At 42.0% G+C, this 21,765-nt stretch overlaps 2 protein-coding genes across 21 annotated transcripts in view; one reads left to right on the top strand and one right to left on the bottom strand.

The window, feature by feature from the left end:
- Positions 1–2,769: 2,769 nt before the first annotated feature.
- Positions 2,770–4,601, top strand: INSM2 (INSM transcriptional repressor 2). The gene has a single exon (XM_033173079.1). It carries the CDS (start codon positions 2,864–2,866, stop codon positions 4,202–4,204), a length of 1,341 nt encoding a protein of 446 aa, XP_033028970.1. The 5' UTR covers positions 2,770–2,863; the 3' UTR covers positions 4,205–4,601.
- Positions 4,602–6,361: 1,760 nt separating this feature from the next.
- Positions 6,362–21,765, bottom strand: part of RALGAPA1 (Ral GTPase activating protein catalytic subunit alpha 1) — a 120,966-nt gene continuing 105,562 nt past the window's right edge. For 10 of the 20 annotated variants that reach the window (XM_033143335.1, XM_033143345.1, XM_033143353.1 and 7 more), the window contains 3 exons: positions 16,864–16,988; positions 9,800–9,914; positions 6,362–7,514 (listed from right to left, as the gene is read on the bottom strand). In XM_033143335.1, coding sequence (XP_032999226.1) covers positions 7,424–7,514; positions 9,800–9,914; positions 16,864–16,988 — 331 coding nt within the window. In that variant the 3' untranslated portion in view covers positions 6,362–7,423. Of the gene's footprint in view, positions 7,515–9,799; positions 9,915–10,157; positions 10,161–15,846; positions 15,878–16,863; positions 16,989–21,765 lie in introns of those variants that run through there. The other 10 variants (XM_033143371.1, XM_033143380.1, XM_033143400.1 and 7 more) reach the window with 6 other exon arrangements.

Raw genomic sequence — 21,765 nt, 5'->3', positions numbered from 1 at the left:
GAAAATACATGTGAAGTGACTTGAATACTTGGTAGTGCTGTACAAATGTTAAATATTATTTATTACCTTTATTGTTATGAACTGGCTAGATGCAGAGGAGTGGTGGGAGGCAACAGCTATGGAACCCCCAAAAGGAACCCCCAGGAGAAGAAGGCTCAGAGCCAGGGGACTGCTGGTGAGACAACAATGAGTGGTCAGAGAGAGAAGACTGGGAAGAGGAGGTGTCAGAAGCTGAAAAGGCAACAGGGTTTAGTGAGCAGGAAGAAGCTGAGGCAGAGAGCAGTCCTGATTTAGAATCTTCCCCTCCTGCTGTGGTCAGCTCCCCTCCTGATCTCCCAGAACACACAGAGAAATGAAAAGAGTAGAGGAGAGATTGGTTGTACATAGATGCAGTCTCTGATTGCTTGGGGAAAAGCTTAGGCAGCTGGGGGAAGGCAGAGACCTTCACTCCTTGCAACTGCCTCATACTGGGAAGAGTTGCAGGAATCACTAGACCTGTGCTGTTTTGGTTTGTTTTAATAAATAGTTAACACTGACACCAACATTTTTTAAATCACTGATCTACACTTGACTCTGGCTCCTGACATTTATTGAAAAAATCCACTATAGATCAGTGCTATTACTATAGTGCTCAAGTCTTGCTCTGAACTTACAGTGGTACCTCGTGTTACATACGCTTCAGGTTACATATGCTTCAGGTTACAGAAACAACCCAGAAATAACGCTTCAGGTTAAGAACTTTGCTTCAGGATAAGAACAGAAATTGTGCTCTGGCGGCGCAGTGGCAGCGGGAGGTCCCATTAGCTAAAGTGGTGCTTCAGGTTAAGAACAGTTTCAGGTTAAGAACAGACTTCCGGAACGAATTAAGTACGTAACCAGAGGTACCATTGTATAAGCATGTGGCTGGCCATTGTGGGAACAGAACGCAGGCTAGCTAGGCCTTGGGTCTGATCCCCTCAATTCCTTATTACTGACACACATCTCAATTTGCAACTTTTCCCTTTTCATGTGCCTGGCCGATAAAACGAAGCAATGTGAATATCCTGTCACTGATTACTTGGGATAAATTATGTTATAGCTCTTGCATATGTACACCTGAGGACCTTCCAATGTAGGGATGAAGACTTTATTCCACTCACTGGACGTGGAAGAGGGTGGAATAAATATTTGATTAAGGTCACCCTATTATCTGACAACTGAGGGAGGTGAATAATTTTCACCGCAAAGTTTTGGATAAAGTTGAAAGCGAAGTTATGACAAGAGAAGGTTCATGATGCAGTAGTCAAGCTGTGAGAGAATCAGAGCAAACTAAATTCTTAAAATGACATTCTGCAGCTGAAGTTACTTGCATAGAAATTTGCTATTCTAGAATATCAAACTGTTAGTGGTGCTAGTGGTCACTTCGTGGAGAAGGAAAGAGACTTTCTACATTCCCGGAGGTCCTGCATTTGTCAAGGCTGAAACTTGGAACTGAAAACAGATTCTGAGATCCAGCTAAGTCCTGCTGGCTTTCAGAGGGGATGACAACTCAAGGCCATGTTGGAAGCAGTCCTTCCACCCCCCCCCTCCCCAAAAGAAAGAAAGAAAAAAGAAAAGAAAAGAAAAGAAAGATCCGCAGCCTTCTGTTTCTCCAGCAGCAAGCAGGGTTGCCAGAAGCATGACTGCAGCTGCATGGAAATAAATGGGGTGGGGGGTGGGGGTGGGGGTGGGGGGTGGGGAAGCCGCTGAAGAAAGATGTCGTCTCCGTTTCTTCCCTGGGCTCCAGATCCCGGAAAAGAAACCTACGGCTGCTGCTGGACAGCTCCCCGGCTGCTCCAGAAGACTCCAATTAAGTTGCCCTGAGCTCCGTGGCAAAGCACCTCCTAGGAGAGTCGCGGCTGCTTCAGAGCTGGAGAAGCGGCTTTCTTATAGTTAGTTTGCCTTTTCCTCAGCGGAATTACATGGCTGGAGAAACCGGATACCCAAACAACGGAAGCGGGTTGGTCGAGGAACTGGCAAGATACTTTCAGGGACTTCTTTTCAATAAATCGAATCAAGAGAATGATCGTTGTTATCACTAATTTTGATTGCGAAAGGGTTGCCTTGTTCTCTATTGGAGTCCCTTACTCGCACCTTCCACCCATAGGCGCCAACTCCCTCTCGCCACCCCCAATAAAATATTTGAGGGAGCCGCCTCCACAAAGTTGAGGGGCATTGCTATTCAAGTAGTGAGTGGGTGTGCTCCGTCATGTGATCGATTATGCGCTCCCAAATATTTTATTCAAATACCCCAAGAAAGAAAAAGATGGAGATTCGGTTGTTTGCTTTGGGGGGGGGCATACTACCCCTCAAGCCCACCCGCTGGCGAAGGGAAGAGGCTGAGCTCCCTGCTTCCCCCCTCAGCCCTTCCACGTGCGGGGAGCTGGGATCCCCTGGACTGCTGAAGAGACTTTTCCCCGCGCGTTTGCCATCTGAGGCAAGTTCTGAAGAAGGAGGCTCTGCTTGCCCGGGAAGGTTAGGCAAAAAGGAAGGGCGCCGGGCCGAGAGGGCAGTTCGGCGCGGCCAGGCGCCTATGAGGGCCGCTTGGCGGGAAATTCGCGGGGCGCGCTCTGAGGTAAACGGCCCCACCCACCCCCACCTCCTCGCGCTGGCTGGGAAAGTGGCCTCCCCCCCCCAGCTCCGATTCTCCCGCCTTTTCCAGTCCGCTCCCTCACTCCCCTCCCCGCCCTCTCCTCTCCCCTCGCCTTCCCAACTCCTCATTGGCAGCCCTGGGCCGGAGAAAGGATGACGCGCGGGCTCCCCAGAGGTGCCTGAGGTATAAACTCCCGTCGGGCACGCGGAGCCGCCGGTGGAAAGGGAGAGCTGCCGAGGGGCGTCGCGGAAGATGCCGCGGGGGTTCCTCGTCAAGCGGAGCAGGAGACCGGGGGGCTCTTACCGGGTGCGCCCTCCTCCGGGACTGCCCCCCGCACCCTGCCCCGCAGAGGAAACGCCCCGCGTCCCGGCGCCTTCGCCCGAGCCTCCTCCGCAGCAACAGTTGCTGCCTCAGCCGAACGCCCCGCTGGCGGCCGTGTGGGGCGCAGGCACCTCGGACAGCGCCGCCGCCGCCTTCGCCTCAGCCGCTGGAGAGTCTCAGCGCTGCGCGCGCTCTCCCGCCTCGGCAGAGTCCTTCCCTGCGGGGCCCGCCTTGGCCGCGGCGGAGAAGCTGCCTCTGCTTCCTCGCACGCCGCTGCCGCTGCCGCTCTCTCTGCCGGCCACGTCGGCGCCGCCGCCGCCGCTTTACCCGGCGCTCAAGCGGGCGCCCCGCGCCAGGGCGCCTCCGGCCAAGAAGCCCAAGGCCGTGCGCAAGCTGAGCTTCGCCGACGAAGTGACCACGTCGCCCGTGCTGGGCTTGCGGATCAAGGCGGCGTCCGAGGGGGCGTCCGAGGGGCCCCGCGGGGCAGGCCCCCCGTTGTTGGGCGAGTTCGTGTGCCAGCTGTGCAAAGAGCCCTACGCCGACCCTCTGGCGCTGGCGCAGCACCGATGCTCGCGGATCGTGCGCGTCGAGTACCGCTGCCCCGAGTGCCACAAGATCTTCAGCTGCCCCGCCAACCTGGCCTCGCACCGCCGCTGGCACAAGCCGCGCCCGCCCTCGGCGCCCGGCCCCGCCCAGGACAAAGAGAACAGCCGCGGCCAGGCAGGACCAGATCAGCACCACGGCGCCGCGGACAGCTCCTGCTGCCGGGACCCGCCCCCGCCGCCGTCCCGAGCCGCCCAGCAGCAGCAGCTCTGCCCCGCCGGCGAAGCGGGCGCCGCCGACGGCTCCAGCCTGGGCGCGTCTGGCGGCGAGCTCTTCCTGTGCCCCTATTGCCACAAGACCTTTCGGCGCCAGGCGTACCTGCGGAAGCACCTGGGCACCCACCAGGCCCCCGGGGCGCTCGGCTACGGCGGGAGCCCGCCACCTGCGCAGCAGATCACGTTCCCGTGCCACTTGTGCGGGGCGCACTTCCCTTCGGCGGACATCCGGGACAAGCACCGACTGTGGCACGCCGTGCGGGAGGAGCTGCTGCTGCCCCTGGGACAGCCTGAGGGCAGCGTGGCGCACGGCGAGCAGCAGATCTTCTCCTGCAAACATTGCCCCTCGACTTTCTTCAGCTCGCCCGGCCTCACTCGCCACATCAACAAGTGCCACCCGTCGGAGAACAGGCAGGTGCTCCTGTTGCAGATGCCTGTCAGGCCGGGCTGCTAGATGGGGGGGGGGGGGGCGCAAGTGAGGGGGTATGTGTCACCGGCTCGAACCGCCTCTTTATCAGACTTGAACTATGAAATTGCCAGATGCTGAGACTGACCGATTCTCCAGTTAGCGGGAACCGATTTATACGATAGAATTCTTTCGCCCCCTAAGCCTTGATCCTCAGTCCCTGATGGTGGAGACCCAAACGAATCCTATCCGAACTGTAATTCCTATGGAAAATCGCAGTGCATAGCCCAAGGAAATCACCAGACTTTAGAAGTACGTCATGCCAAACGTTTTTAATGTATGAACACAAATTAGCCTTGCTGCCTTATGAAAGGGTAGAGTGCACTGTATATTCTGTGAATCCAGTTTCCACGTACTTAAAACTTGTCACTTCAACAAAGTGAAAGGGAAACCAAGCCAACCGTCTATTTGAGGGGGGGGGGACCACCCCTTCCACCAGGACTGAAAAATATGACATTGCTTTAAGTGTGGGTGTGGGGTGGAGAGACATTTTTCTGTGTACTCGAAATACTAAACCTAGCCAAACCTAGAGCCATCTGTGTGCCTGCCTGAGAGTAAAAGCTGTCTAGGGAGAATGGGGGCCTGAATGATTTCATTCCAGTCACTCCTGTCCCTAGGATCAAAGTACATTCCGACATTGTATTTAACAAAAATAATAATAATAATAATTCTCCAGGAGTAGTAGTAGTTAGCCCTCATACTTAATTAGTGGAATCTGCCTCTCCAGCCTCTGAGGGTTTAAAGAGTTTAATTTGCTGTGAAGTGTTTTATTCGTTGTATCTAGTATTACAACACCGTCTGATATTTGTAGAAAGTCAGCGTGCAGTCCTATTATATATACATAAAAGTACATATATAAATATATACATACATACAATGTGCAAAGTTCCCCTTGTCTGCTCTTGCTCATTGCCGGCTATTAAATTCTGGATTGGTGATTTTTTTTGTAGTTTATTCTGCCTATTTTCTGAGCATCTTGTTCCACTCTTTTAAGTTTTAAAAAATATGATATGCAAAAGGGAGCGCATACAAAGAGAGAAAGCAGGAAGCTACTTTGAAGTCCAAAATGTTCAGCCAGAATTTCAAGATTCATGAAAATTGTTCAACTAGTCAAACAAGGCATTAGTCTTTCTTTTTAACAGCCACCCCCATCCTACATGGCAAACCAAAGAGCTTCAAAAACAGCTTGCACTAACGCATAAGGATCAGTTGTTCAATGTGCAAGTCTAATAGTGTACTGGATTACTTGAGCAGACATCTTTTTGGACACCAGCCTTCAATTCTAGTAACCTTTTAAGAAATTCTGGTGGTCAATTTCCTCTCCAACTTCTTCACTGATACATTTGCTGGAAGTCCACTTTTGCAAACCTGCCTGTAGATATGGGGCAATTTTTATTGATTAAATTTGCATAGTCCATTGTAAATTGATACTTATAGCTGGATTTAACTGTTGTGCAGAAGTATTGATCGATGGAAGATGAGATACGGAAAGGCAACTTCATTTTAACTAGGGTAACATTAGTGAAATTATTTTGAAACTTGAAAAATACAGCATGCTATGTGACCAATGACTTCTACATACTTAACTTTTAGGAACTAAGTTAGATAATGATTTTACCTTAATGGGAAAAAATTAAAAGCCTTTCTTTAAGAGAGTTCCCAAAGAGACATTTTACTGTCAAGGAATTGTCAACTGCTTCAATTTTAAGCTGCTATTATAATGTAGCTATTTGAACTTCAATTCTACTTTGGAACCCAAACAGGCTTTCATTATTATTATTTTTGCAAGGATGTTTTCAGCAATATTAATTCAACATTGAATTCTTCACTTTGTACAGCATTATCAATCCACTTAAGCAAAATTTATTGAGCCAGAAAGTAAGGATTTAGTCAAGCATTACCTTGGAACTACGAAGTGGGACTAAGGTGGCAATCCTATACACTTACTTGGTAGTATCAGGATTGCCCCGAAAAGGGACTGTCAATTAAACTGTCAATTAAGAAGCTTGCTGTAAAAGCTTTGCAATCTTACAACCAATTGATGAGCCATTTCATGCCTGCTCTCCACTCTCCTTATGAAGCTAATAATGCTGTGATTGATTTAAGCAATCTTTCCAATATTTGCAGTGGAATACAGAGCATACACAGGTGGTAAGAATAATTTTATTGTATTATTAAATAGCATGTCTTTTTTCAACCATTACAAATTTGTATATACTACACGGTGAACAAATACATCAATATATATTTCTATAGTTGCCCAGGTGAAGGACAGATATTTACACATGCAGTTAGTACCGGTGCCATGCTACATTTTGTTAGAGCAGAATATGGCAAACAACATAGTTGTATTTTTTCGGTATGAAAATACGTCTGGGGGTAGTGGGAATTTGGAGTGGAATGTGTTTGTGCATACATCTGCCGCTATAAGGGCACAGTCCCTTTTTCTCCCCAGTAATGGTACATAGCTCAGAGCAAATGAATGACATGGCAAAGTGCTTGAAAGTATGCATATCTTACAGATAGACCAAAGGACAGTTTTCAGAAGAGAAAGGCTGACAGTGGCCATAACTCGCATCTGGAAAGCAACTACTAGCAGGAGAGTAGAAAGCTGTTAGCATTTCAGCACTGGGATCTTGCTGTGGTGCCTGTCCAGCAGTGAATGACAGTAAGAGAGATAGTGATGGGCCTCTGTTTACTTGAAGGGGTTTAATTCTTATCACATACATTCTCTGTACATAATTCTGTGTCTCCTAGTGACCTTCGCAGAGGACTCCAGAGATGCATCTTCATTTGAATAGTACATTCATTTGCAAATGGTACTTTTTTTATTTAGAGGGTTGTACAAAAAAACAGAAACATGCCTGCAGTCTCCAGCCCCAGATGTGGCTAGCAACAGACCCAGAGGTTAAAACAGGGTCTCACAAGGAAAGGTAAAACGGGTGCAGAAATGACTCTACACTGGCAAGTTATGGAAGCAGGAAATTAGATTAAAATATTCTAACGAAAGCCAAGATATTTTCAGTTTGAAATAAAATTCCAATATGGTTCTCTAAAATAAACAAACAAGTAGACAAATGTGGGACAAGTATTCCATACAGAGGGGAGACAAACATCTCAGGAAAAGGGGCTGCAGGCGTCACCCATTCTTAGGTCTTGTTGGCTGAGCCAGAGGAGCGCCGTAGTTTCATGGACATGCGGCTCTTGCTAGTCCGGGGAGAAATGGGGAAGGCTAGATCGGGCCTGTCCATCTGCGCTGCTGTTGGAGCTTCGGACGCCTGAGTCTCTGGGTAGGAGCCTATGGGAAATAAGAAGATCCCCATATATGAGAACAATCTGCTGGGGGTTAGGAAAGAGCAAGTCCCCAACAAATACCTTCCCCTTCTTTAGACATCGAAGAAACCATACTAGCTCAGCTGCTACAATCATTAACAAACCCATTCCACTCTATGTGAGTGGAAGGCTGATGGGAAATCTAAGCTCTGAAGGAAGGTCAGAACAAAGCAAGAGGTTGGGGAGATACTATATAGGACTGAGGTTGGCACCCATTTTCTACTTAACACCCTCATCACATGAATTCCTACAGGATTTAACAGGGCAGAAGCGTGAATAGATCATGCTAGCTGGATGCACTACATGGTTCAGTATCTTTGTAAAAGGAACAAGATGAATCTGAGATAAACCCTTCCCACATATAGGCCCCCCAAAATAAGTTGCAGGAACAGCAGCAAAGGAGTTAGGTTGTTAAGATTTATTGCAGTGTCCAGACTTCTATGAGAGATGCAAAACAGGTCAGTGTTTTTCCCCTAAGCCTTCAGTTGCCAGAAAGGAAAGACAATTCTTTCTTAAATCTACCTAATGAATGAAGCTATGGAAGATGAATTCTTGTATACATTTGTAAAGATCTCTCTCTCTCTCTCTCTCTCTCTCTCTCTCTCTCTCTGTGTGTGTGTGTGTGTGTGTATGTGTCTGTGTGTGTGTGTGTGTGTGTGTGTGAGAGAGAGAGAGGTGTGTGATCAGATACTTGTTGCCTATCAAATATACATCTTCAATTCCAGCCCTAAGTTCAGACCCCTTTAGCTATATTTTAGGAGCTACATACATTCCACTGGTTCTCTATTGTAAATGTAAACAAAAAAGGTCCAACCTTATTTTAGAACTATGCATGTATTTGGACATACAGTTTGTGCCCTTGCCCTCAGAGAAAATCTTTTGTTCTAGCTGTCTAGCGGGTGTCCACTGACAGAAGAGGGGAAGCAATTTTGGCTGATTCCACTTGCATCAGCTCACTCTGCTTCGCAGCCCCCGCCTCTCTGGAGCTGATTTTCAGGGAGTGCTGAGGGATGCAGCAGGGAGGGGGAATCAGCAAAAATAACATACCCTCTTCTATTAACATAGGCATCTGCTGGAAGTAAAGTGCTTCTATGATCACAACAGCACCAACTGGATTCCACCAGAAGCCAATTGCTTTTAAGGGACTTTGCACACACATCAGATTCATAGCCAATGGCAGTACAGAAGTCCTACAGGGCCAAAGTTTACAACAATTTCAACAGGATTCCCTTGTAATTGAGTTAGTAAATGAGTAAGTAATTTATTATAATATTTAAAATTAAATATTTTCCTCTAAGGAAATATCCACGACATCTTCATCAGGAACAGTATTTTTTGCTCAAGAACAGTTTATTAAAATTTACACATAGGTCAGAATTCAAAGAACCCCATGCGCAAGTGGAAAGTCCCATTCACAAGGAAATGGCCAGCCATCCCCTTGCAGCCACCTCCCGACCTATTGCATCAAATCTTCCTCTGAGGTGCTTCCTAACCTTCAAGAGGCATATTTTCAGAGTCATGAGGGGCTGCAGTGGGAAGGTCCCCTCTGAAAAATCCCTGGGGTGTTCCATGTGTAACTTGTTTGGATCCTATAACATTATGAATGCTTCTGAAGCATTTGGATAAAATTACCACTTTAAAAATGACCTGAGTATTTTAGTATTACTACTGCTTTATGAAAAATGCTTTGATACAGAAAACCACTTTTAAGAAAATGTTTTCACTATCTCCAAAGTTAGAACAACAACATTCATGTCCGAGTTCCTGCTGAAGGCATATAAATCTCAGGACACATTTCTTGCTTTCATTCAGCTAGATTTCCTAAAGAGGTTACTGCAAACCATCATAGCCGGGTCAGAAGTCTAACACTGCTTTTAAAGCACACTGCCATAAGCCTGATCTAATAACTCAAATGCTATTGCGTCTGCTTTGGCCAAACACTTTCTGAAACTGACAAAACCTCTGCTTTTGCTCTCCGAATGTGTGTGTTTCTTTTTATGATCCAGGTATAGCAGCTCCAAACATTCTGCTAATCGTAAGTGTAGAAAATTTATTGCCGCTTCCCAAACATACAAACAAACAAAAAACCCTAAGCAAAAAAGTCCTCTTCCCTACAGGGAAAGGCTGTTTTTTAACACCCCCCCCCCAGGTTAATAAATTCTATCTTGTTCTAGTTTTACAAGGAATCAAAGCATTTGAAATGATGAGGTAGAGCGTAAAAAATAATTGCTGATGCTCTGCATAGCATACCATTCACAGCTAGCGTGAAAGACCTTCCGTTTCAAGCCTTTGCCCTTTACCTTGAAGTGGCCAATGCTTTCTAGTGGTGGTTTGGGAAGGAGAAGAAATATCACACCATTTCTTTCTTTGTTGAGAATGAAGAAGTGATGAAGGAGAGGTGGACAGAAGTGAGGAAAAGGGGAAAAAAAGATAAAAAGATAACAGGTGTGAGACGTGAGACACGGACAGCAGAGGTTGGAGGGCATTTACAGATGAGTACAGAAAGGAGAAAGTTAGAATTTGTTATGTCCTAGGTGCATGCTAAAGGTTAAAGAGGGATGCATTAGTATGCAAAAAACGAACCTCAACAATCAGGAAGAATACTCACCGACTACAGGTTACAAAAGAAGAAGAAAAAGGAAAAGGAAAAAAGAAAAGAAAAAAAAAGTTCGATAAAAATAGTTCTGATTCAGCAGGCTCATTGCTATAAATAACACAACCATAATGGCACAAACATTTCTTTCCTGTTTGTGAATCATTTACACATTTCTACCAAAATTATCTGGGATAAAATATTACATGGCAACAGTTGGCTTCTCCTAGCTAGCTGGTTTCCCATGAAAAAGAAATGAAGTTCTTCCTAAAATTCTTCCCATAGTGCTAAAGCATATTCCACTGAGCAAACTCCACTGAGCAAATTCACCAACTCGCAAAAGAAATATACTTGGTATGGTTTTTGGACACAGAATAATTTCTTTAATTTGGCAAGTAACTGGAAATTAATGATAATGCATTTAGCTTTAGTGAAAATAGGAGCCAGGTAAGTCTGACATGTACACGCAGCACAATTCTAGGTAAGTGTACTTGGAAGAAATTCCTACAGTGTTCAGTGGGATTTACTTCAATATAAGTGTGCACAGGATTGCAGCCTTACTGTATCTGAGTTTTGTTTGATAGCAACGGATGAGCAGATTAATACTGGGTTTCTTTCCCCCCCTCATAATTTTTGTTTCACGTGTAAGGCATTTTTGGTTTCTTTCATGTAATAAATGTTCACTTTAATCCCAAAACAGGCGATACTAACGTCAATACTAATGAACATAAATACAAAACAAACCTTCAATTGATGAAAATGCAGAACTAGACCCTAAAAGTGCAGTAGTGATTAATATGGAAGTTGACAAATATATATTTTTAGATTACCTGCTAGCCTTCAGTCTTAAACAAGTGGGGGAGAACTATTATATTTGCATTCCACCCATCCTACAAGGAGGTGATAAAACCCACTATCTGGATTTTATCACCTGCTTGGTGATAAATTACCGTACAAAAGGGATAAGAATAGAAAAGAAAGTATGTGAGGTTTCAGTATACCAACATTTAGAATGTTATAAACAATACAGACCAGAGCTAGGAAAGATATAAAAAGGAACTGAAATACAAAAGAGGATAGGTTCTTTTACTTAATAAAGATAGACTTTGATGCAATTTGTAAATCACTCAAGTGGTGTGGTTGCAGCTCAACCTAGCCTGGATTGAACAGTGCTCTTAAAACATCTGAATGATGAAATAAATAGTGCAGAGTAACCAGGATTACATCGGCACCCATGTCATTATGTCATTCAAATTACTGGAGTGGCTCTGGATCCAGCCACAGGGAGGCAGAAACCACTCTGCTCAGTTTATGCATGCATTTACACAAGCAGAGCTGTTTAGATAAGGGGAAAGTATGAAAGCTAAGTGGTCATGATAAAGATTATAACAAGTACTGTGGAGGGGGATTGCTTAGCAAATGTTACAGAAAATCAACATCACTGAGAGGAACTTCATGTGTAACTTTTTCCAACATGGTGATTAACTTTTGCATTTGACATGCATACATGCAATTTCATGTAACCGGCCGCAGATGCATGCCATTAGTTCATCATTTCTTGTGGCAGAAAACACCTGTCCCCCCCCATACACACAAATAAAATTTAAGACACAAACTTGAATGTGAGCAGGTTTCAAAACGAAACGTCTCTCAGATTGCATAGATTACCAGTAAATATTGCTGGGGGATATTGCATAAATGCAGTGCTTTCTCTCTCTCTAGAAAAATAGGTGCCTGTACTCATCATGAAGTTGTTACAGTAAGTGCCGCACTTTTTAACAACAACAAAAGGAGGTTGCAGTACTGTGTGCCCTTGAGTACCCCCTAAAAAGCACTGCATAAATGACTTTTAAAGAGGATCAGATAAATACACAGAGTATGTCTCTATCCGTGGCCTTGAACCATGATAACCATAAATATATTCTGTACACCTCCAATGCCAGGGACTGGGGGAATCTGCCCTATTTATGAACCTCTGAATGACCAGTTACACGAGAACAGGCTGAGCTATGGACCTCTGCTCTGATAACACTTTTCTTATCACCATGTAATACCAAGCGGTTGCCAATTCCTTACTTAGTTGCCTCTTGCTTCGGACATGCTTGGACAATCACACTTATTATGAGTGATAGTAATGGGACTTCCTCTTCCTCCTTCCACTGCAGCCCCTCACACCTCCCAACCATCCAGAGCAAATTTTGGGGGGTACTCAGGGGCCTGCAGTCCTACTGTGCAAGTGGAAGTCTGTTCTACTTGTGAATAGATACAATTAACTGACACCGTATATCAGAAAACATTCAGTAGTGTGTTGGATGTCTAACAGCTTTTAGTTTGGTTTCAGCTAGGTGGTACTTCTGTATTATATATGCCATATATTATATATGGCAGGGACGTGGGTGGGGCTACGGTCATGGGTCCCTTTATATACCCCCAAACCCTCAAGTACATGAAATAGTTAACATGTTCAGTGTTGTAGAAGAAGCTAGTTGGGTTGAGGACAGGTCACAAAATACAGTTTTATAATTCACTTTTAAATACTATTTTAAAAACAGTTCCAAATTGCTTGAATTCAATTTATGTTATAGATAAGAAGACCATATAATCACATACAGAAGACAACATTTTAATGATGATGATGTACTACTTATCCCCCGCCCACCCAACTGGGTTCACCAACAGACTGATGACTGGTGTTCAGAATCCTTATTCTTATCCATATGTTAACATAAAAGTTAAATACATATAGTGCCAGTAAACACATTGTCTCATCCTCCCTGGTGACAGGAACTCATCAGCAGTTCCTACTCTAACCTTTGTAAATGTGTCAGCAATATGTGCAGGCTGGTAGTCCACAGTTTATAACCACAGTTAATTACAATGAATTGTACTGAAAGTTGCAGCTCCATCTTAAAAAAAAAGGCATACAAATGCCTCCTTGGATTTTGTGCATATTTACTAACGAAGGGAAAGTGATGTTTCCCTTGATAAAGTCAGCCTGCACTGCCTCCTAAAATTTCATTGGTTGCAGCTCAATCTTTCAGTTTGTTCAATAATTATCTGCATACAATTTAGAAGAAATACTTAAAACTATTATGAAGTGATAATTCCTGAGGTTATTTTTGTTGCTATTTGAAAATATGTTACAATTATATTTGCACCTCATTTTCTGGAATCTTAGCAAATTATCTATGCATGCAAGTAATTTTGCCAGAATGGGAACTCATCACTTAGCATACTCCAAAAATAATTTAGAAGGAATAATGTCTTCTCTGTTTATTACAACCGATAGATTTAATTAAGCTGCAATCCCATACACACTTACCTAAGAGTAAACCCTATTGAATTCACAGTGAGTTTTATCTTTGAACAGGACTGCGTTGTTAAATCTTTTAGGGTTGCATTTTTTAACCTTTTATTTTCTGAGGAGAATAGTGCTGGCCACCCATCGTATTTATTTTTTTTAAAGTATTTTATATGATAAAATCTGTCTCAGCAGCTGATTAATAATCTGCCCTAGATGTTTAACCATGAATCTATCATTAAACCAATTTCAAACTCTTATGATTTCTGAGTCACCACATTTGCTAGTGTCTTTTCCCACTGCCGATATCTCAATATTTGACCAGCATAGTTTTTAAATATTTGCCTTCCTTTGTTTTCAGTAATTTATTTCAGTAATTTACACCTTTCCTTTACCATATCTGAAATAGTTACACGGTCATATCAGGTTGTAATACATCTGACTGTTTTGCACAGGTTTCCCACTCCATCAACATTTTTATTTCTAATATGATGAGACAAACTTTGGGCACCTATATGTTTGGGGTAAGAAGTCTTTGGAGACCCCTCCAGTGGGAGACTGGCATATTTCCTATTAGGTCTCATTTATATGGACTCCAAAATAATTGGGCATATTACATAAAAGCAGGCAGATGGAAAGATGATGACAAATATTTAAAAAATAAGAAAGCCCTTCAATAGTCAAGAACCTAAAATTTATTAGGACTATGATCTACATTACATTCTTTTCCAACTTCCCTGTTCATGGAGAGATGTACTATCTGACAGAATATTTCTCATACATATAAAAACATACTACCTCCAGAAGAATTTTAGCCATATTACCCTGACATGTCAACACAAAAGAATGAAACCGAATCCACATATTCTTTGCATCTAGAAGGCTCTACATTCAATTCCTGGCATCTCTGGTTAATGGATATTAGGTAACAAGAATGGAGAGACTACTTGAGGCCTTTACAGTTGCCTCCAAATAATACTGGACACGGTGGTCACTGAGCTGACTCAGTGTAAGTACTCCATGCTCTTTGAATACCAATATTTAGCTACAGATGGCAGCTTCCAGGTATTTCTTCCATATAAAAAAAACAACCAAACAAGCAAAAGCCACTGTAACATTAAGATTTAAAAAACAGGATGGCAATGTCATTTTAATGCACTTTTAACAACAGGCATCATTATTACTTATCAGACAGCTGTTAAAATGTTTTTAAAAAATAGTTTTTAAAAGTACCTCTTGAATTCAGAAGAGGAGATAGAGAGAGGATCACTCATTCATCTCTCCAACTCAGCACTTTACAACTGATCTTACTGAGAAGCTATTTCAATCCATCTCAGAAAATATGCACCTGAGCATAAATTGTGAGGTTCTCTATTCACTAATGGAGGAAGGCACAAGCTTAAGAAAACTTATTTCTGTCCCTTATACACAAAGAAGCAGGTACCATAAAATTAGCTCTGCAATAGAAGTGCTACATATCACTTGGTCAGAAGCCTTTACAATTGCTAAAACACAGATATGTAATTTTGCCCGTTTAAAATCAATTGGTGGATTTAATTAAGTAGACAAAATAAGATATTAAAAATCACCATTAGGACCTTTTTGTATGACTTTAGTATTTTTAACTACTGCCTTATTTTTATTTTTATTCATGAATGCTGTTGCTGCTTTTCACTCAGGCATTCATTTTATTGTGCTCCTCTTGTTTCTATTTCCTGTTCACATTCAGATAAAAATGATTAGCACTGGAAGGAAGTAAAAACATACGACTTTGGAGCCCAAACATTTTATTTATTTATTTCCTCTAAATCATATGTGCAATATAGTTTCATCAATCCTCTTCTATTGGTGTCACTAGATTTCCATCTATTGTTTTCCGAAGAAAACTGCTCTGAGTTTTTGTCTCTATTGCAAGTAGGTGAGTAATATCAGTGGTAATATTCTAATTTCTACTTCAAGACAGCGTAACAGTTTGCCAGCAACAAACAAGTTATTTCTCCCTTTCTTTTCTCTGTTATATTGAATTCTAAAAGTATGTGCTAACATCAAAGAAAAGCAGTACAGGGTACAAGGCACACCACTGTCATCCAGTACTATTTGTTCATGCTGAGAAACAAAAGGTCAGACACAATCGAGTGTTACTAGCTCAACAGATGTCTCTCCCATTAGTTACCTTAATCCCAGAACCACAGTGTTAGTGTTTCATGCAGACCTGGGGTTAGTAAAGACTAAAACTTGGAAAAAAATGTAGTGGGAATTTCTCAATCAGTGTGAATTTCTCTTTCTTTTAATGGTAGAAAATAAGGGCAATCAGGAAAGTTTGCATACAACGTGGTTACAAGCTTAGAGCTTTAGTAAAAGATTAATAAGAACAGAGGGTTTTTTTTGGACACTTTGTCTTACCTTCTGATAAACAGAACTGATATTTAATGATCTAAAGAGGGGAAATAAAATAAATGATATAATCATCAGGAGTTCAAGAAATTATTTGTACAGGTAGGCCTTGAGTTATTCTAGATACCTTCGGTGATTATTCTAGATTCTTAGGGGGCAATCCTATGGCAAGAGTCATTGGGATGAGCAGCTTCAGGTACGGCAGATCTCTGGCTCAGCTGGCTGCTTCCCAGTTCAGACAGGCTCAGCTGGCAATAAGCCCCCAACCCTGGCTCAGCAGAAGATATGCTGTCATTACTCGCTCATCCTGGCTCAGTTGGGGCTCAAACAGCTGAGATGACTTTGGCTGAGCCGAGGCTGATATAAGGGGCATTGTGGGGGTTGGACCAGAGAGCTCCAAATCCTTAGTCTGTTCAGCTCTGTCATGTGACTTTGCAACCTGGCATAAAACACAATGGTTTTCCTACTGTCTTCTGTTGAATGGCATTTGGATCTGCTGTAACTTTACATCGGCTTAACTTACACCGACTTGCTTTTATGCTATCTTCTTGTGCATAGGATTGCTCCCTGTGGGATTGTTTCATTAGTAACTGAAAATGCAGCATTGTATATAGAAGATTAAAAAAATTATAGGGGAAAATGACTATGTAACCATTCATAGTTTAAAATTAGAAAGTGGATGATAACAGCAAAGCTTTCATGGTTCCCAAATGTAGACTAAAATCAACCTTTCTTGAAGATAAAGTGCATCAACTAGGCTTAAAGACCAGTCTTTAGACTGAGGAAACAAAGGTTTCTAGGAATATTCATAAATAAAATGATGGTTTATTATAGATCAACAACTGAGTAGTTGTATGTGAGGGCTCTAATTTGATTGACGAAGGATACAATTATATTTGCCCAACATGCAGCTTCCTAAGCATGGAAATCTAAATAGTATTATTTTTTAATATCTGTAGTTTGACTAGAAATACTGCATTTTAAGTGTTATCAAACAGAAATCTAGGTTATTTATTGCATTCTTACCGGTTTCAGAGGGCAAATGGTGGCAAGGTGCTGGACAGAAAACCTGAGCTGCATAGTCCTCAAAAGTTGAAGGATCAAGATGGTGCTGGACAATTGTTTGCAGATATCGAGCTCTTTCCTCATAGCTAATTTTATCCAAAAGTTAAGGATCAATTTAAAGTTCAAAATAAAGCAACCAGCATGACATTCTGATCAGTGACACAACCACATTGTTTCCTTTTAACCAATCTATTTATGCATATATTAATTTTATGATTCTAATTCAGAGCTTTATCCCTACCTATTCTGAAGGCAAATATATAAATAAATATAATAATAATAAATAATTTTGGGCGGCTTCCAGCAGGATATTTAAAACACAGTAAAAGATCAAACATTAAAAACTTCCCTAAACAGGGCTGTCTTCAGATGTCTTCAAAGAGACATCTAAGAGAGACCCTCTGTAATTATACAATATTTTAAATGAATATGTTCGAAGGATCCCAATACCCCACCCTAAATTCTTATCTCTCACTTGAATGTGCAGTATCACACCATCTTTCTGTACTGATCTACCCATCCTCTTGAACCTAGAATACATTAGTTAAAACTCTTTATTGAGTTTGAAAGAGTTCAAGGTTCCCCAGAAGTTCTTCCTATATGACTAATAACCTAATATATCACCCATCTGAAGCTGCCCAAAAGGCAGTGAACTCTTATATAGGTTCTGGAAGGGCTAAGCCACACCCACTGTCCAATGGAGATCAGTCACAGCAGAAACTAGAACAGCATCTTCAGCTTATGCAGAAGACTTTAACAGGTATTATTCAACTTCCCATTGCTCATACAAGAGCAGCTGAATAAAAATGCTGGAAAGGCATATCTCCAATCCCAATGATGGTCATGGTTCTTGCTGGAAGCAACTTCCACTATCAAAGATAACACTTCGATAGTAATTACACAGAAATGAAATGTGAAAAACCTTCTGGATGCACCTCTGGTCAAAGGAAGAGAAGTAATTAAAACAAGTGACCATGTTTCTCATACTTCCTCAAATGGATTGCATGTTATCTCATAAACAAGGGGGGTTGTTTTTTTATGAAGGGTTTTTTAAACCCTTGCTTATAAGATAACATGCAATGATTGGAGGATGTATGAGAGAAGCAAGTTTTCAGTAAATACATGTTACAAATTAAAATCCCCAGAAAAGCACCCAACAGGGTTTTAATAACTAAAACTTAGTACTTAAAAAAAAGAGATTCAGAACAAAAAGTCCATATTGATTTTCACTTAAAAACAGCTTTCCCCATAATTCTCAAACAAATTAAACTGTTCAGATAAACACCTAGCTAAATCTGTGTATTAGGAAAAATAACTGGTCAATTATGCAATTGAAACAAGTAGGTATATTTGCAAAATGGCCATAGCATCCCTGTACCAGCTAAGAAAGTGTCTGCGGGACACCGACAGCAAAGCATTGTACTTCTTCCTTTCCCCCTACATCCTCTTTTGCTGATAATATTGACAAGAGACCAGTATCTTGAAGTGTTGTTGCTTTTGAAGAACCCTCTCCAGGCTTCTTGTTCCAGAGGGCCTGATTTTACCGTTAGCACAGAGAGAGTGAGAAAGGGAGAGAATATTTCTGCTGTTCATGAAAGCAACTATGGAAATGGTTGTCAAAATGTAGAACAGCAGGCAGCAACATACAATTATCAAGAAAAAAATACCACGCTGACTTTGTGTCATAGGCTGATTTAGTGGGATTCGAAATCAGTTACTTTCCTCATACAATTTGTAGAAGTTGTCTTGCTGTACTCATTGGATTATTAATCTTTCTAAAAGCAGGATTTATTTATTTTTTTGCATGCAGCTCTTTCGGCTATTTCTATTGAAGCAATGTCTTCTAATGTCATTCAAATGTATTTCTTTAGAGGAGGAGGGGCTGAGCCTCCCCTTGCTGGAAATTATCAGGTGTGTGTACACACACGTGTTCAAGAACCATGGAACACAATTTCTGTTCGCCTTGGGGGAGGAGACAGCAATCCACTTTCACTCCATAAGGATGTCCGGCATCAGTGGCAGCAGGAAGGGGAAACTGGACCTTGAGCACATGCACCCAATCCTTGACAAAGGCCCTTAAATAATAATAATAATAATAATAATAATAATAATAATAATAATAATAAATTCAGCTGATGGATGGGCAGCATGCTTTGGCAGCAAAGGGGCAACTTCCTTTCATCACTAAAAGGCACTTGAAAGGAAGATGGGAAAATCTGGCTGCAGGAAGACATGCCTGTTCACCTGCAGAACATAATTCCTCTCTGCTCACAAATCCCAGTGGGTAGGGGCTAACATCTGCACTCTACCCCACCCTTTTCTTTGTTAGGGACATTTCCTGGTGATATGAAGAAAGCATGCATGAGCACTAAACACCTGTGCTAGCTTTCGGGAAAAGGTCAGAGATGTTTGTGCACAGATAGAGAGCGTCTCTAAGATGGGTAGCTACCCTATCTTACCTTGCTTCTCTCCCTGCCCCCCTCACAGACTTGTGACTTTGGAAATGAGTCCATGAATTTTTACAATTTGAGCCCCCTTGGCTTAAAGCAAATCATCCCCAATAATGCAGCGTACTCATTCATTACATATCAACTCTTTCTTATGCACCAAAGCCAAATATTCTTCCTACCATTAACCTTTTTTGCAATCAAATGAGCAATTCCTCCCTTTTCCATCATGAAAAATACCCTTCTTTGATTCATATACCCCATTTGAAAAGCCTTGACATCTTTGGAATGGGGGAACTAACAATGGGTTGTAAGGAATAGTATAAACATTTTAGGTCTTACTGATGTACAAAATATTAAAACTAATAAAGATTCTCTCATGATTATATTTTAAAGAAGAAGAAAACATACTAAACCCACACTTTTGTTCATTGTATTTCAGTAATTAAGTGGACTGTGCAGTGACAATCATTTTCACACCTAGGATGCAAGTGTGGAAAGAAAGAAAGAAAGAAAGAAAGAAAGAAAGAAAGCAGCTTTGACTTACAATAGGTATCCAAACCCAAACTACTTCTATTATAGATCTTCATAAGATTCATTGCTTATGCTCATCTGTCCCCTTAAAACAGGGTTGCAGTCCAAAAATTGCTTTTGAAAACACCATAAATAGCAACATTAGGACACGGAGGAATAGAAAACCCTTTTGTTGTGAAGGTTCTTAGGTTGTGGGACATACACAAGATTGAGCCTTAACACAGGAGAGTAATATAGCACAGTTTTTAAGAGGCTGTATATAAGTGGTAGAGGATGAAACTGATGGTTGAAGTCTAAATAATACTACATATCTCACAACTTGTTGAAAAGCACTTTTTTCCATTGGGGGAGATTCACAGCTGCTGAATTTTCTGCAGTTAATAGAGTCCTTTGATTCACAGCAGTGCCCCTTGCACAAAAAATACTGGCCTTTGTGTATTACCAGAAACTAATTTTCTATTTGGCTGAAAAGGGAAAAATTGGGTTATTGCTTCTCCCTCCTACAGAGCTTTTCATTATGCCTGATGCACTCAACTTCTAAGCTCTTCTGAGAAAAAAAAATAACTGAAGAGGCAAGAGGTAGAAAAATGAGCTTGTTAGCACATTAGAAGTGAAGTATCTTGGTGGGCCCCAGAAATTCCCAGTGGTGTGTTAACTTATCACTCTATGCATGCTGGCACTGATAGTCTCCCAATTGAGCACTCTCTTTTCGCACCAAAGGTGCTGCCAGGAAGCAAAGGCTGAAGGCCCACAGGAGAACAGCCTGCTATCAAAACAAGCTGTTTTTAAAAGTCTGTTTGAATGGGTAAAACACTTTATGAAAAGCAGGGTGGAGACACCTACCTACTTTTAAAATGCTCCCGTTTCAGAGGTCTCTAAATGAAACCTTTTAGGTTTATTATATATATATATGTAGTACATATACACAAATAGGACAGAAGTGAAGTTATTATTAGTATTGGTATTATTTATTAAATTTCTATCCTCCCCTTCACTCAGAAGACGATAGGGCGGTTCACAACATGAAAACACAAAATGCATGATAAAACAAAAACAAACTAATACCTTCCCTCCCACAAACATATCTGAAAGGCCAATGTCCTGTAAAAGTTAATGCCTTTGATGTGATTGTGTTTGCACCTTGAGCTCCAAAGAAGATGTACACAGCATCTTGGGAGTTGCTGACCACCTTCTCTTACAGAGCGAAAATGCTTTGGAAAGCTTATCTAAGAGAAGACAAAATACAATGCTTCCTTTCTAGCATTCAGGAAAAAACGGGCAATAAATTTTCAGGTTCTCCACTCATAAGAGTACCGGTAAGTTTCTGGGCACTCTGTGTTGGTCCTACAAAACCCTTGCATACTGAAAAACCTACATTTAATCACCAAAACAGCATGGCCTTGAAGTACATATTAAGGTAGCCAAAGTCAATCTTATCCTTATTCCACACACTTCACATACTACAACCTGAACAACGAAGTGGGTAGCATTAGAGATTCTAAAAGCCATCTGTCTTGTGACCTTAAGTTCAGAGCTTGACTTTGTGTGCTGTTTTGGGATGCTCTTTTAGCTTGTAGCTGGTATAGAAAGGCCTGTTTATCAGCTGATAGGGAAGAAGCATATTTATAGTGTTGGACTGCATATAATTTAAAGTACTGCATTGGTTTATTGTCTGCTACAAGCACAAGACGGGCTGAAAACACCCTCAACAATACCACCCATGCTATACATTTTAAAAAGCAGGGGCTGGCATATAAGGATGACCAGGAGGAAAATAACAGAGGAATTTTCAGGAACCACTTCCAACCAGTGACATTTTCTTTTCCAAAGTTCTTCCAGTTCCTGAGTATCTTCCAGAAGTGGGACTGACCCAAAATATTTT

This window comes from Lacerta agilis, chromosome 1 (genome assembly GCF_009819535.1).
Source record: "Lacerta agilis isolate rLacAgi1 chromosome 1, rLacAgi1.pri, whole genome shotgun sequence".
NCBI lineage: Eukaryota > Metazoa > Chordata > Lepidosauria > Squamata > Lacertidae > Lacerta > Lacerta agilis.
Note: the sequence above shows the minus strand (reverse complement) of the source record. Positions and strands in the feature narration are given on the sequence as shown.